The sequence below is a fragment of the Gymnoscopelus microlampas genome (assembly GCF_963454915.1).
Source record: "Gymnoscopelus microlampas genome assembly, chromosome: 11".
Taxonomy (NCBI): Eukaryota; Metazoa; Chordata; class Actinopteri; order Myctophiformes; family Myctophidae; genus Gymnoscopelus; species Gymnoscopelus microlampas.
The window spans coordinates 37,669,911-37,684,128 of NC_139948.1; the positions used below are offsets into that span (position 1 = coordinate 37,669,911).

At 42.5% G+C, this 14,218-nt stretch overlaps 1 protein-coding gene across 2 annotated transcripts; it reads right to left on the reverse strand.

The window, feature by feature from the left end:
- Nucleotides 1–17: 17 nt before the first annotated feature.
- samd1a (sterile alpha motif domain containing 1a) lies at nt 18–12,895 on the reverse strand. 2 transcript variants are annotated; one of them, XR_014601745.1, is made up of 8 exons: nt 12,418–12,895; nt 9,007–9,376; nt 5,140–5,438; nt 4,822–4,882; nt 3,554–3,638; nt 2,828–2,942; nt 1,710–2,037; nt 18–1,571 (listed from the first exon to the last, which is right to left on the reverse strand). XR_014601745.1 is itself a non-coding variant. In XM_084071033.1 (7 exons), the coding sequence occupies exons 1-7, from the start codon at nt 12,802–12,804 to the stop codon at nt 1,891–1,893; spliced, it is 1,464 nt and encodes a 487-aa protein (XP_083927159.1). In that variant the 5' UTR covers nt 12,805–12,895; the 3' UTR covers nt 18–1,890. The 2 variants fall into 2 exon arrangements, 1 of the variants encoding a protein (XP_083927159.1); XM_084071033.1 differs by having other exon boundaries at nt 18–2,037.
- Nucleotides 12,896–14,218: the final 1,323 nt, after the last annotated feature.

Consider the following 14,218-nt stretch of genomic DNA (forward strand, 5'->3'; position numbering starts at 1 on the left):
ACAAGTGCTTTTATTGGTGGTGACCCTGGAAGTAACATTAACATAAATACAAACATTACAGATATTCAGTACAGTATAATGGAATGTTACACTTCAAAATGGCTGGCTTAGATCACAACACAAATGCAAAACAGACACCAGACAAATCAAGAGATGATCACAACAACACAGAATATTGCATTTGATCAAAATGTCCAATCTGTAAAAAAAAAAGAAAGGACATTGTGTTGCTATATTGAGTTTGAGAACAATATAATTCAGTATAACAATATTTCTAATGATTATTTGTTTCCCATAACTACATATAGATTCCATGAACCTGCATATTATTTACTGGTCTGAATTTGTGCCAAAACCATATTAAGTTGGGACACAATCATTTGAAAATAAGACGAGAAAATTAACGACAAACAACATATTGCCTTGTCAGTAGGTAGTAGTATATCAAATGGGTTATGTGTCAACATCAGCCAGATATCGATGGTACAATTCGACACTGGTAGCTACTAGTGAGATGAGAGAAGTCACAAGGTTCTACTGTGACTTCTGATGGATGAGACAGGCAGCCCAACCCAACATAAGATCTAATTTAGACTTAACCCATTTAAGGCCTGGAAAGCCTATATGTTATACCTTTCAATGCGGGAAAGATATCGTCATTTTAGATATCGTCGCTGTCCATATTCTACGTTTTTGTGTTTTTTCGTAATGAATGCCCTACTTGATCATACTACAGCGTCACACAAAACCATCAAAAGTGAAGCGACACGTTTTGAGCGTGTAGATCTGCTACTTTTGCTATTTTTGAATTTGAATCCTAAAAGTCACAGTTTTGGACATATGAGGTTTCCGCCCGACAGAGACGATATATAGCAACATATATATTTTTAAGTTTTTCAGAAAATTTAGGCCTTTAGAAGGCGTTTTTAGAATCAGCCTCCGGACTTAATGGTTTAATTGTACGCCAATGTTGCTTGCTGAATGAGTTTCAGCTCAAAATCAGATTTTCGGTGAGCAACAGTGTCATACAACAATATAACTCATGCTTTAATCAACATAGTGTCTCATTTTAAAGTCTCCTTACGAGAGAAAAAAAACGTTACCTTTTAACTGTTCCTGAATAAACAGGAGAGAGTGCTGCCAGAGAACCAGTTTAGGTTAAGGAGCAACAACGTAATGTTGAGAGCAGTCACAACACAGAGCCCACTTCTGATTGGTCTACTACTGTCTGTGACGTCACTGCAGCCACAGCAGTATGTGGTCATCATCAGTCTGTGGGTCCATTAGTCCACAGGCGGTCCAGTTGGTGCAAGGTTAGTCCCTTACAGAGGTCGCACCAGGCCTCCTGTTCCTCTAGCAGAAAGGTCCATGTCAAAACCAATCTGGGAAGCCATTCGTGAAGAAAAAAAAAAGGGAAAATATTTGTTTCCTTTGTTTTTGCCTCTGGGTGCACCACCTCCTTTCTTGTGTAGAGACAGGAACTTGGTTGGTCTCCTCTCCTTTCTTAGTCCACTTCCTCCCGGGTGCATGTTTAGGGCAGTGGTGCTGACAGATTCAGCTGTTAGCGGAATCTGTCTTGGGAGAGATTATGTAAAAACAAACCCAGAGCATCGACAACTGTTCCATCATCGATGCATCGATGGGCATGGCAAAAATAAATGAAATGAACACCCTTCCTCAAAGACCACAATGAGAGAGGTAGGACTAACCTTCTATCAATTGTCACTTTCACAGCCAAAGAGAATGCCACTCCATGTCCATAGTTGACATGGAGATGAGTGGTGTGATGAGACTTCCCCCAGAAGGCAGCCTATACTGCATGTACACATTGTGTCAATGCAGCCGCGTTCTGAACGTTCAGGTGAATGCTTGTGTTGAATCGTAAACTCCTCATAGGTCTTCGTCTTCCAGGAAATGGGTCCTCTGCAGCACCTTCACGTGGCGCTCGTAGATTTTGAGAGCGGGGCCGAGGCGGATGGACAAACCGGTCAACACGTCACTGCGTTGCATTAGGAGAAGAGACTTCCCATCTATTTCCTGTTGGGCACAGAGGGAGAGAATATAAATAGACTGATATGTGTAAAGAGACTGTCCACATTTTACTACCGTACACATTTAACTACTGTACACATTTAACTACAGTACATATTTAACTACTGTCCACATTTAACAACAGTCATTGGTGGAAAAAGTGTTCAAATGTTTTTACTTAAGTAAAAGTAGCAATACGGCAATGTAGAAATACTTAAGTAAAAGTCTGGAATTCTAAATTTACTTGAGTAAAAAGTACAAAAGTATTGGTATCAAAATGTACTTAAAGTACCAAAAGTAAAAAGTACTCATTATGCAGAGTGTCCCACTTCACAAATTTTCAAATGTATAAAAATATTTTGAAAATAGCAGATCTACAAGCTTGTAGATCGGCTATTTTCAAATGGCAGAAATGTATGTATATAGGGGTTGAGGTGGTTAATGTATGTTTTGTAATAATAATCAAAATCTACAAAGTAACTAGTAACTAGTAATAATTGTAGTGGAGGTAAAGTATAATATTTGCCTCTGAGATGTAGTGGAGGAAGTATAACTAATGAAAACTGGAAATACTCCAGTAAAGTAAAAAATACCTCACAATTGTACTTAAGTACAGTACTTGAGTAAATGTACTTATATACACCACTGACAACAGTACACACCTAATGTAGGTCAGGGGATCACATTCGCTACGATTATGCAACAAGTACCAGAACTGGCAGATCAGCACATCGGTTACACATCTCCAGTGAATGGGGGGCTCCACCTTGTGGCAGCTTACGGTTAGTGCACTGACCTGTGTTCGAAATGCCAACGCCTGCTCTGGAAAGCCTGCAGCAGAGAAATAACTGGCTACATCAGCCACACTCCACTGCAATAAGTTCTGGTTCATGTTCTCTTTCTTCACAGAGCTGGAGGTAGAAGAAAGAGAGAGAGAGAAAGAGAGAGAGAGAGAAAAAAGAATCAGAATATGACCAGAGAATATGATTTTATTCTCACCAAATAAAGTCTCCCTTTGTTGTTGTTGTTGCCTTGTCAACCTTGTTGCCTTGTCAACCTTTTACAGGCAATTAGTTCTCCTAAATGATTAGCTAAATGTGCAACATTGTTTTCTCACTCAACAGTGAACAAACCAACATACAGTTACTATCTGCACATTTCTAAAGTGACAATTTAAGGACTTTGAAGACCTTAATACTAAATTGGCCAAAAATATCACAATATTTTTCCGTGGAACCGAGTCAAACTAAATGTAATGCCTACAATTCCAAGTGCTTGTCAGGGTGGGGGGTCCCTAGTTCAAATATGATTATTTTGGGGGGTCGCCGCCTGAAAGGTTTGGGAATCCTTGAAATATGTTGCATGGCTATTTATGTAAAAGACAGCGGTTGCTACTGATGCAGAGTACATGAGAAGGGAAGATAATATATGCTGGCATGGATCTACTAAGATGGTGAAACTCTAGTGGACAACGGCTCTCCATGCTCCACCAGAGTTTAGGCTGTAACTACAGAACACTCACACATCGCCATTTTTGCCACCGTTCAGGAAAACGTCCTCAGCTGGGATGAGTGAGTCCAAATCTAGCTTCTTTTTCGATTTAACACCTAAAAGCAGAAAAACATTATTAGCTATACCGAATATGGGTTAGATATATATATAAATAGAATAGTACTGATTTAAGGGACATAATGCAGTGGTCTGGGAGGCCTGACTCTGAAAATCATGCATTATAACTGAACGCGTCTTAACAATTTGATCACCCAGTGCTAATGTAATGCAGGTGCATAGTTTGGACATCATGTCATGTAATTTCATCCTTGCCTGCGTCATCTTACATCTCCACATGGTGGCAGTGCAGTACACAGCAGCTACGGTGCAACAATACAGCTAGTTGCTTGTATGCTTTTCATTACTGAACACACAATCATGTTACTTATGGCTCTGAAGATTTTGGATGTAATCCAATAATGTTGTTTTGGAGACACTAGAATTGTTGGCTGCTTTGCTATTTATGATGTGAAGATACTATCAGATGTCTATTCATTGCTGTTGAATGTCTCCTCACTGCCAAGCTGTTGGTAATGTTTTGTACTGTTTTCTGGAGTAGAATTCTCACTTATCCACTGCTGCAGTGCTGCCAGTGCATAACATGTCTTGCTGGTTATGAGATCAGTAATGTTGTTATTAGCATACAGCTGAACCAATAGGTATACCGTATGCTAACACTAAATTATATGCTTGGCTGAACAATGTGTTGCCAGCAAATATTGTTAGCACAAAGTTTTGATTTTGAAAGCCAAAATTAACTGACAGTTCAAATGAATGTTACCTGCATAAAGATCAGTCTTAAATTGGCTGGCAGCTGCCTTCCGCTTCTTTCGGCAAAGTTATTTATTTTGTCTTATTTGTTTTGCTTCCATCCTCATCTACATAGATATGGCCCTGCAGTAGGGCTTAATTCATATTGTGTAACTCAGCAACTGAAAGGGAAGTTAAAGGACACTGTACAAGGACTGAACAGAAGGTACAGCTTTCAAACAGAGCTATCATTAGACTGAGCAACACCTGTGAGGCAGGGAGCAACATTCACTTATCACGCACGTCCTTTGAAAAACATCAGGGTAGTACTTCTATCTAATTAATCCCATTAACATTCTGCTGTGTCACTGTAAATCATTCCCCAGAATGAGAAAAGGAGCATGCTATCAGGCCCCTTAATGTTATCTCTGAGTTCTCAATATAATATAGGTAAGCCGTTAAAAGAAAAAATACATAAAAATAACTCACAGTTGTCAGAGGTCAGAGGCAGCGTCTGTGGGCTTCCATCACAAACGCTCTTGGTCTCATCCTGTTGGCCAAAAGGGGAATGGAAAATAAATATGCATGAAAATGTCAAGCAAGCAGCACACTGAATGAATCAATTTATTTGATGATTAAAAGTTAACACATAATAATGCACTGCAGTCATAACATTAAAAAAAGAAATCACAGGATGAAAACACAATAAAGCCCAATAGCTTATTTCCATTGTGGTCCTCTGTGAAGAAGCCGCAGCGCAGACAGAAATGCAGTGCTGTCTATCACAGAGAAATATAGGCCAATTACCAGTTTGGTTCCATTGTCAGGGACCATCTGGTCATAGGAAGGTCCTCTATCGTCTGTCCTCCATCCTTCTTCCTTCTTTACAGTATCCTTTGGGGTACATGGACTTATATCCTTCGGGGTACATGGACTTATATCCTTCGGGGTACATGGACTTATATTCTTCGGGGTACATGGACTTATATTCTTCGGGATACATGGACTTGTATTCTTCGGGATACATGGTGTTGTATTCTTCGGGATACATGGACTTGTAGCCACAGGCTGTCCTGCTGATTTCACTGCCCCTGATAATTCTGCTCCTAATAGTTAGGGTGGGTAAATGCAGAGGGACACATTATTTATTATTATTATTATTATTATTATTATTATTATTATTATTATTATTATTATTATTATTATTATTATTATTATAAAGTGAAACAGCTGTAATTCATGCAACAACCACAGATGTGAATCTAACCTAGTGGATATTCAGTCTATGGGATCTATGCCATTTGATTGGTCGGGGGCAATCACATGGTTAGCTTGCAGCTGGTTCAGGTTAGGCACTGTTAGTGTAGTTAAAGGACCATGCCGGTGGTCTGGCATCATGTCTAGAACATTGACTACGAGTGGACTCACGGTACACTTGACATTACTGCCGTCCATTTTCCAAAGCGTATAGCCTGGTTTGTTTGATTTGCAAGGAAGCCACTTGAATTCCATTCATTTCAGTATGGTATGAGAATCAACTTGCAGAGATTTGAAACTTGCTTGAGAAAGGTAATCCAACACATTAAATAGTTCTTTTTTTGGGGGGGGGTCAAAGTTATGTTATCATTATGTTTTAATGGATTTTAAAGCACAGCTTGATTTCCAAAGTCTAGATGGAAATTAGCCCGTAGTGTCTCATTGTATGTATGTATGCTCATTGGGTTACTGCATACCAGAGCCTGTGCGGCAAAGTTTCCCAAACAGTGGGTCGGGACCCATATGTGGGCCGCGGGACAATTTTTATGGGTCACCAGTAAATGCCCCTTTATTTTTGGTTTCCTACATTTAGTTTTTCATTATTATTATTTCAAAACATTTTCAAAAAAAAAAATCCCAAAACCTTATTTTTTCTTGATTCAAAAGTTTTTTCATAAGAATTTCATTAAGAAAATCCATTAATTAGTGGGAGAAAAATACTTAGAAGTAGTGAAAATAGCAGATCTACAAGCTCACAACGTGACGCATCGTGAGCTTGTAGATCGTCTATTTTCACAAGTTTTGTCCCGGCCGGGGAGACATCAAACTTCTCTTTTGGGTCACGAGCTAAAAGGTTTGGGAACCACTGCTGTACGGAACCCTATTGACTTGTCTCCAAACTGGACACCCGCCACTATTTTATATGTAGGGCAGAAACCGACACATCTACACTCGCCTAATGTATTCAAAAACGTTGACAGGGTAGTTCGTCTCCTTTTACCACAAGGTTCTATATTCACCAAGCCATGTTCTATGTACATTTTCTGGCCTGAATTCTACAGCATCCATTCAAAATGCAGCCGTCAAAGTAAGTTACGTGAAATGTCACTGCTTCTAGCTTTTAAAAACATGAGTTATTATTCCTCTTTATTTATTATTACGCTTTTAGTTTTAGCTGAACTATAACTGAATTATATTTTGGTCTTGTATTGTAGCCTATGCTCATATTTATTACATTTCACATGACTTACTTTGATGAGGCCATGGTCTGAATGACATGTTATGTCATTATAATACTTCCTGCTTCTGTGTTTGAATGGATACAGTTAATAGATTTCAAGCCTTAAAATGTGTTCAAATGTTTTTTAAGGATCTGTTCCCACTCGGGTGGACCCAGCCTTTTGCAGACAGAAAGTCAATGGAGTTGGTGTAGAAGCAACCAAAGTGAGCATCACCGACTGCATAGGCTAGCTGGAATTGGCGACGCTGAGGAAGACCTGTTAGGTTGAAAAGCGTCCGTTGCTCTATCCGTGGAGAGGCGAAAATAAAACTATGTGAAAAGGACATTTACTGTGTGCTGACTCTTTTCTCAGTTTCATGATAGTGTTGCGGGCATTCTGCATTGCAGTGCTTTTTCTTAGTCCCTGGAAGAATGATTGCTTTATGAACCAAATTCAAACATCCATGACTTATTAACAGCCAATTGATGTTTAGCCAACATTTACTCAATTATTCAGGTAAGCTTAGTAACGTTTTAATGAATTTATATAAAATGTAAACAAAAAAGCATGCAATATGTGATAAGCTGCGTTCAGCTCGGATTCCGCTCGGAAATGTTGGACCAACCAACCAGCAGAGTGGCTTATACTAACTGCATGATCACAGCTAAAAATAACACCATTGTCTATGTTTATATGCAATGAATGCAAACATTGAATAAAGCACACACATGCAAAGTTAAAAAGCCAGGTGCTAGGCGGAGACGAATATGAATAAAAAGTCCATGCAGAGTTTCCAGCTCTAAAGGCACTTTTTTATTACCACCAAAGGTGACGTTTCGATTTTCGAGCCAAAGTGGCTCTTCCTCAGTAGGAGCTGGATCAAGTGTACAGACTCCGTTTTTCTTTATATGCAATATATGGCCAAAGTTACGTATAAACAATGACATGTATCGATGGTGGTATGGTCCTTAAACCCATTAAGACCTGAGACTGATTCAACAAATGCCTTCTAAATCAGTAGTTCTCACACTTTCAAGATATTTTAAAAAATGTTCAAAAATAGCAGATGTACAATAAAGTGTCAATAAAGTTATTTGAAGCAGACGGTCCACCAGATTGTATACTAATCTAGATACGATGCAAAGCCTCCATGTCACACGATTTGTCAAATCAGAATGGTATATGTGTATATAGGGTGGTCTATTCTCTTTTTGGTGCTGTGGTTTAACCACATGAACCCTAGCATCCCTCTTCTGGGACAAACACTCGGCGACCTTATAGATTGGCTATTTTCGGCAATGTTATTATAAGCTTGTAGATCGGCTATTTTCGGTGAAGATATTTAATGTAGTGGGGAAAAAGATGGGTCGAGTATAGTCCCCTGAGGGACTCCAGTCAACTAAGTATATTGGATTTAACTGGTTAATGTAAATGTAAGGTATATACAGCTTGATGAGACAGAACGTAAAAGGAGTAGTTCACCCCAAAAATTACTTATTTTCTATCAATTACACACCCCATGAAGCCTTGAATTCATGGAGATTTTTTTGTTTTTGTTGCATTCCTGAGCCAATAATTTGATGACCGGTGGAGGAGACTCAAAGAGTCTCCGCTGATCATCAAATTATTGGCTTAGCGACAAAAACAAAAGAAATCTCCATGAATTCAATGCTTCATGGGTATAATTGATAGAAAATAAGTCATGTTTTGGGTGAACTACTCCTTTAAGGGCGGACTCACACGCATGCGACAGACAACGCATTTGAAACGCAGGCCGGAACGCTGACTGATCGTCAGACGCATCCATTTTCCATGTTACCTTGCGGTTTCAGGTGTGTAGTTTGTTTGATTTGCGTTGTGGGCTCACTGAAGGAAAACTATAAACCAAATTGGCCACAGAACCGACGCTTCACACACACAGACTTCGTGCACTGCAGCGCCTACAACGCTCTGCCCCGTTTCTCCCACATAATGAAAGCGGATGGGAAGGCCGCACTGTGTGAGGCCGTCCTAATGCTTTGCTCTGGCTACACTGTAAGCAGACACAGGGAATAGCAACAAGTACTCACCCAGCAATGAACTAGTTGGCTGACAACTCCAACGACTCCCATCTTATATTACATAACAACAATAATATACCCATCTTCGATCAACTATGTTGCATAATAGGCAGTGTCTAGTCAGTGCAGATACCTACCTTTGTCTTTCTGCATTCCTGGGTGCTGGCGCTCTGCTGGGCAGAAAGCAGAGTCGTAAGCCCAGTCATTGTGTATGAGAGCCCTGGGGCTGGATGGGGGCAAGGAGCTGGGCCTCCCGATAGCCTTCCAGGCAGACACCACACAGTCCAGGCCTGCGCCAGGGCTGGGGCTGACGCTAGAGCTGGGGCCAGGCCGTGAACCAGAGGGAGAGCAGGGTGCAGAGAAGGCATGGACAGGAGCACACTTAACGGCAGAGTCTTCATACGTGGTGTGGCCCGGAGGCCGCCCGCCTGGCCCGTCTCGGCTCCTTTCGTCAGCCCCCTCCTCCTCTGCATTGCTGTCCGTGTCCATGGCCATCGAGCCATCAGCCTGCAGGATGCAGAACATAGAAGCAACTTGAAATTTCAGGGCAAATTTGTGTTAATCCAACATATGGAATATATTCACCATTCAAACAAAACCAGATGATCATTGAGCTATGATGAAGTGGGAACTTTGAGAACAGTGGTTCTCAAAGTGGTGTCCGGGGACCCCCAGGGGGATGGGGGGGTTCGGGGTTCCCCGGGTGGTCCCCATCTAAGTGACTTCTTATTGCATGTACCACTAAATGCAACTAGAGTGCATGGTTATTTTAAGCATTTGTTATCTCTATAACATAACAAAGGAATTCTGGAACAAATGACAGACCTATGACCAAATCATGTCGAACAACAAAAATGTTATTAGATTGTAGTCTCCGAGATAAAAAAATAAATACTAATTTAAAAAAATCTGTGGACTAATGCATATCAAATAGGGGGTCCTTGAAAAAAAAAAGGTTGAGCATCACTGAACGCAATGCAGTGCAGTGTGCCTTTATCCATGTTTGGATCAACACATGGATGATAGCAAGCCTGAGGGGGAGGGGATTAAAAACTGTATTTCAATATTTGGGAGAAACACAAATGGCCCACTGAACATCAATAGGCATTATACTACGGCTCCCTTGCAAAGTGTAATTTTCACTCTCTTGCCTTTGTTGCGATAGCCCTATAGAAGATTACAGACACAGCAGGTTTCGTCAATTTTCCCATTCATGATTGCGAGCAACTTAGGCAGCTAGCAGCAAAATGCAAAAACATTTTATTTAGAGAGTAAAAACTGGACAGTCTTGCAGTGTACGGGAGAGTGTTTTCATGTCAGTGCGCTGGTCCAAGGCTGTGTGTGTCACATGAAGAACACTCATACAGATGTCGCAATTTGACCGCTGTGGTAAATAATTGCCTTTGAAAAAAAAGCCTCGTCCCTCCCCCGTGGTGACACACAACACGCATAGGATGTTCACTCCTTATACTAGAGAATCATGCGCCCTTTCGACCACATTCGGTTTCTTTTAACAAGTCGTCGTTGAAAATAGGATGCCGTCGGATGCATAGAAGTAGTTTTGAGCCGGACGCTTTTGTCGTTCGTTCGACGTCGGTAACCGGCGTCGAACGTGTGTGTGTGTGTGTGTGTGTGTGTGTGTGTGTGTGTGTGTGTGTGTGTGTGTGTGTGTGTGTGTGCGCGCGACTGCGTGTCCAAAGACACACACGGCCGAGCGAGTGCGTGCGGAGCGGAGCGCGCCGCGCAACTAAAGCCCGCCCCGCACCTCCTCTCTCTGAGAAAAGAGACGCTTTTATGGCAGTCAGCCATCAGGGCGCTTCTTATATATTACAACTTCTTTCATTGCGTTGTTGTTGTTGTACCGTATAGTTCCAAGAACAAAACCCACGTTATTCAAGCCCCGCGTGAGTTCTATACAGCCTCTATGCCGGGTTGAATGTAGAGAGAAACTGTGGGATGTGCTGCTCGGTGCATTCCCTCTACTAGGCCTCCTTGTTTGTTAATTAATACAGAAGCGCTTATAAAACAAAAGTCGCGCAAGAAGAAGACATCCCGTTTTCCGCTTTAAAAAAAAGCCCAATTATACTTCGCCGCAAGGCGGTGTCACTTGCCGAAAAAAAGAACAGATCCTCAAGCTAACGAACGACGCGGTAGGCTACACCGCGTCGTTCGTTAGCTTGAGGATCTGTTCTTTTTTTTCAGCAAGCGGCGCTGCCGCCGCCGTGCTTACAAGAGTAGGCTACGGTAACCTAAGCTCCACTCACAGCCCAAAATGAAGCTGCCTGGAGCTTATGAGCGCTCCCCGGATAGGATCGAGCCATTTTGACTAAACATCGCTCTATATTGTAGCGCATTCTTCCCAGCAGCCAGCCAGCAGAGAAAGAGCCTCCTCCATAGCAGCCCAGCCAACCTACTTTGACTTTGCACCGGGTCAATGTTCTGTTCTATAATGCGACGGAACACAAAAAGCTACGGGGTTATGAGTCTGCTTTAGTGCTTTGAGTGCGACATCATCATCATCTCTTCATTCTTTTTTAGACAAGCCCCCCTAAAAAAAACTGTAGCCCCCCTCCTTCCCTCCCTATCCTATGAGCCTCGGACGTTCCTGGGTGTTTGTGAAGACTTTTCTCTGGATCCCCCCCTCCCCCCCGCCCCGCGGTAACCGTAAGACTCGCCCCAAAACACGCTTACCCCAATTTTCTTTCGCGGACCGCTCGCCCCCCAGCGGTTCTTGTATTCTTATATTTGTTTTTTACTGAGGATACGTTTAGAAATAAGTTTAGGGTTAGGCATAGTTTTTATAGGGGTTAAGTTTAGGAATAAGGTTATGTTTAGCCATAGTTTTACTGGGGTTACGTTTAGGAATAAAGTTAGGTTTTACTACTAGGCATGCGTGGTTTACTGAGGTTACGTTTAGGAATACCAGGTGGTGGCGAGTGGCGAGCGTTCCGAGGTTGCCGGGTTTGCCCCGCGGGGCGACTGTGTTTTGGGGCGAGCGTTTTGGTATTCTCCCCGCACCACTGAGTTTGGGGGCTTGAAAAGCGCTTTCGGCTCCCAGGCTCAGGCTGCTGAATGTGATAATGGTGGTTCTGGGAGGGAGGAGGGCTGTTGCAGATGGGACGCAACGCAAAGTGCAAGTTTTTCCCCAATGCATTGTTTTGACTTAACCCAAACGCAACATCAAATTAAAAGTGTATCCCCCCCCCTCCCTGCGTGTGTGTGTGCGCCGTAATAGTCTATTATAACAGTACGCGCACAGCTTTCATTGTTGCTGATTTTTTTTCCTCCGTGCCTTTTTTTTTCTCCGTGCCGAGGTACAGCCGCTCCCCGTCTGCGGCAGTTTTGGGTGCACTTGCGTTCACTCACGTCACCACTCCCCGTGTTGGAGAAGAGAGAGAAAAAAAGCCCGTTTTTTATTTTTCGTGCGATACTCTCGCACCCTTGTTCACTTATTGTTCATGATGTGTCACAATAATAATAATGATGATCATTAATGCATGAGACGTGGTGCGGTACGGTGTGCGAGAGGTCGCGTTACGTTACGGTACCTCCAGATCCTCCGTCTCATCCTGGTCCGCGGGACCCAGCGCGCTGTCCCCGTTGCTCAGATCCGAATGACTGGCTCCTTCTTCCAGCAGCGACCCGCTCCGTCTGCCGCCGCTGCCGCTCGTCACGTTATTATCATCTCTGTTGTTTTTCCTGCTCCGCCGCTGGACCTTGGCGGCGTTGCGGTACGAGATGGAGCCCTTGTAATTAACTTTGAGCACAGTTTGCTCCTGGATCAGCTTCTCGAGTTCCGCGCAGGTTCGCTCGGGCTCGGACCCGTGTCGCCTGCGGACCATTCGACAGATCCGCTCCAGGTCCGGCCGGGCTTTTCTGGAGCGCAGCGAGTCGATCGTGTCCAGGATCCACTCTCTGTACTTTGATTCGGACATTTTTTCGAGGTGTTGGTTTTGCTGTTGCGTTGTTCGTTGGTGCGTCAACCTTGTTCCAGACGGTGTTTTTCAGCGAACCGTCGGTCCGAGCCCCGGCTGAGAAGCAGTGTTGCCAGACTGCGCGAGAGAAATAAGCAACCGGCTCTATGAAAACAAGCCCAAAAGAAGCCACTAGAGCCACATGAGCACTTTGTTGGCTATTTGAAAATAGCCGATCTACAAGCTTACAATGCATCGCATTCACTACGCGTTGTGTGAGCTTGTAGATCGGCTATTTTCAAAAAGATCTTGAAAAGAAAAAGTTTAATATTTGGAATATATTTGAAAGTTAAAATCGTTTTCAGATGGGAGTCTGCAGAGAAATACATTAATTTGTGCGTCCTTGAAATGTAAATGTTTGAGAACTGGTTTAAACAATACCAAACAAAATGGAAGCAAGCCCAAATAATTACCCTTTAAAAACAAGCTAAAAAAACCGCAACCACCAAATATTTACAAGCAACTTTAAAGAAAAAGAAGCCCATTGTCGCTTATGGCGCGGACATGGCAACACTGCTGAGAAGCGGAAACCTCGCTGTATGCCTGCGTTGCGTGTGCGCTTAAGGTGGACCGCTTCAGATACGGCATAAAAGTTTCACCACGAGAGGGATTTTTTTAAGGTGGAATTTTCACTCGTGGTGCGAGGCGCGCGCAGCGTTAAGTACTGACATGCAAGATGCAGTGTTGCCATATTTTGCGAAAGAAACAAGCAACTAGGTGTAGGAAAACAAGCCCAAAAGAAGCGACTATTATAAGCCACATGAGCACTAAACCAAGGCTATTTGAAAATAGCAGATCTACAAGCTCACAACGCATCGCGATATGACGCGTTGTGAGCTTGTAGATTGGCTATTTTCAAAAGAATCTTGAAAAAGTGACACATTTTGAATATTTTTTTGAAACATTGAAACATTCTTTAAAAAAACAATCTTTTAAAAAAAAGTCACTTTGAATACATGGCACAAAACATTTTCAGATGGGGGTTAGTTAGGGGACAACATATTCAGTTGGGGGTCCTTGACATGAAAATATCTGAGAACCACTGGTTGAAATTATAATGAACATTTGGAAGCAAGCCCAAGTAAGCAACAACTACACTTTAGAAACAAGCCCCAAAAAAACGCAACCAAGCAACATTACAGAAAAAGCCCAAAGTCGCTTGTACTAAGCGGACATGGCAACGCCGACAAGATGGTGTGTGACGCTTCAATTCATGAGGTAGACTAGAGAGACATACAGGTGGAGGAGAGTGGAGATTAGTCAGCATAGTAGACCTCTGCTTACGATCCAAAGTGTCCAAAAGTGTCTGCAGACTGTGTGTAGAATAAATGAAAGAAATGGCTGGTGCTGAGACAAAAGGATCTTATTATGGACC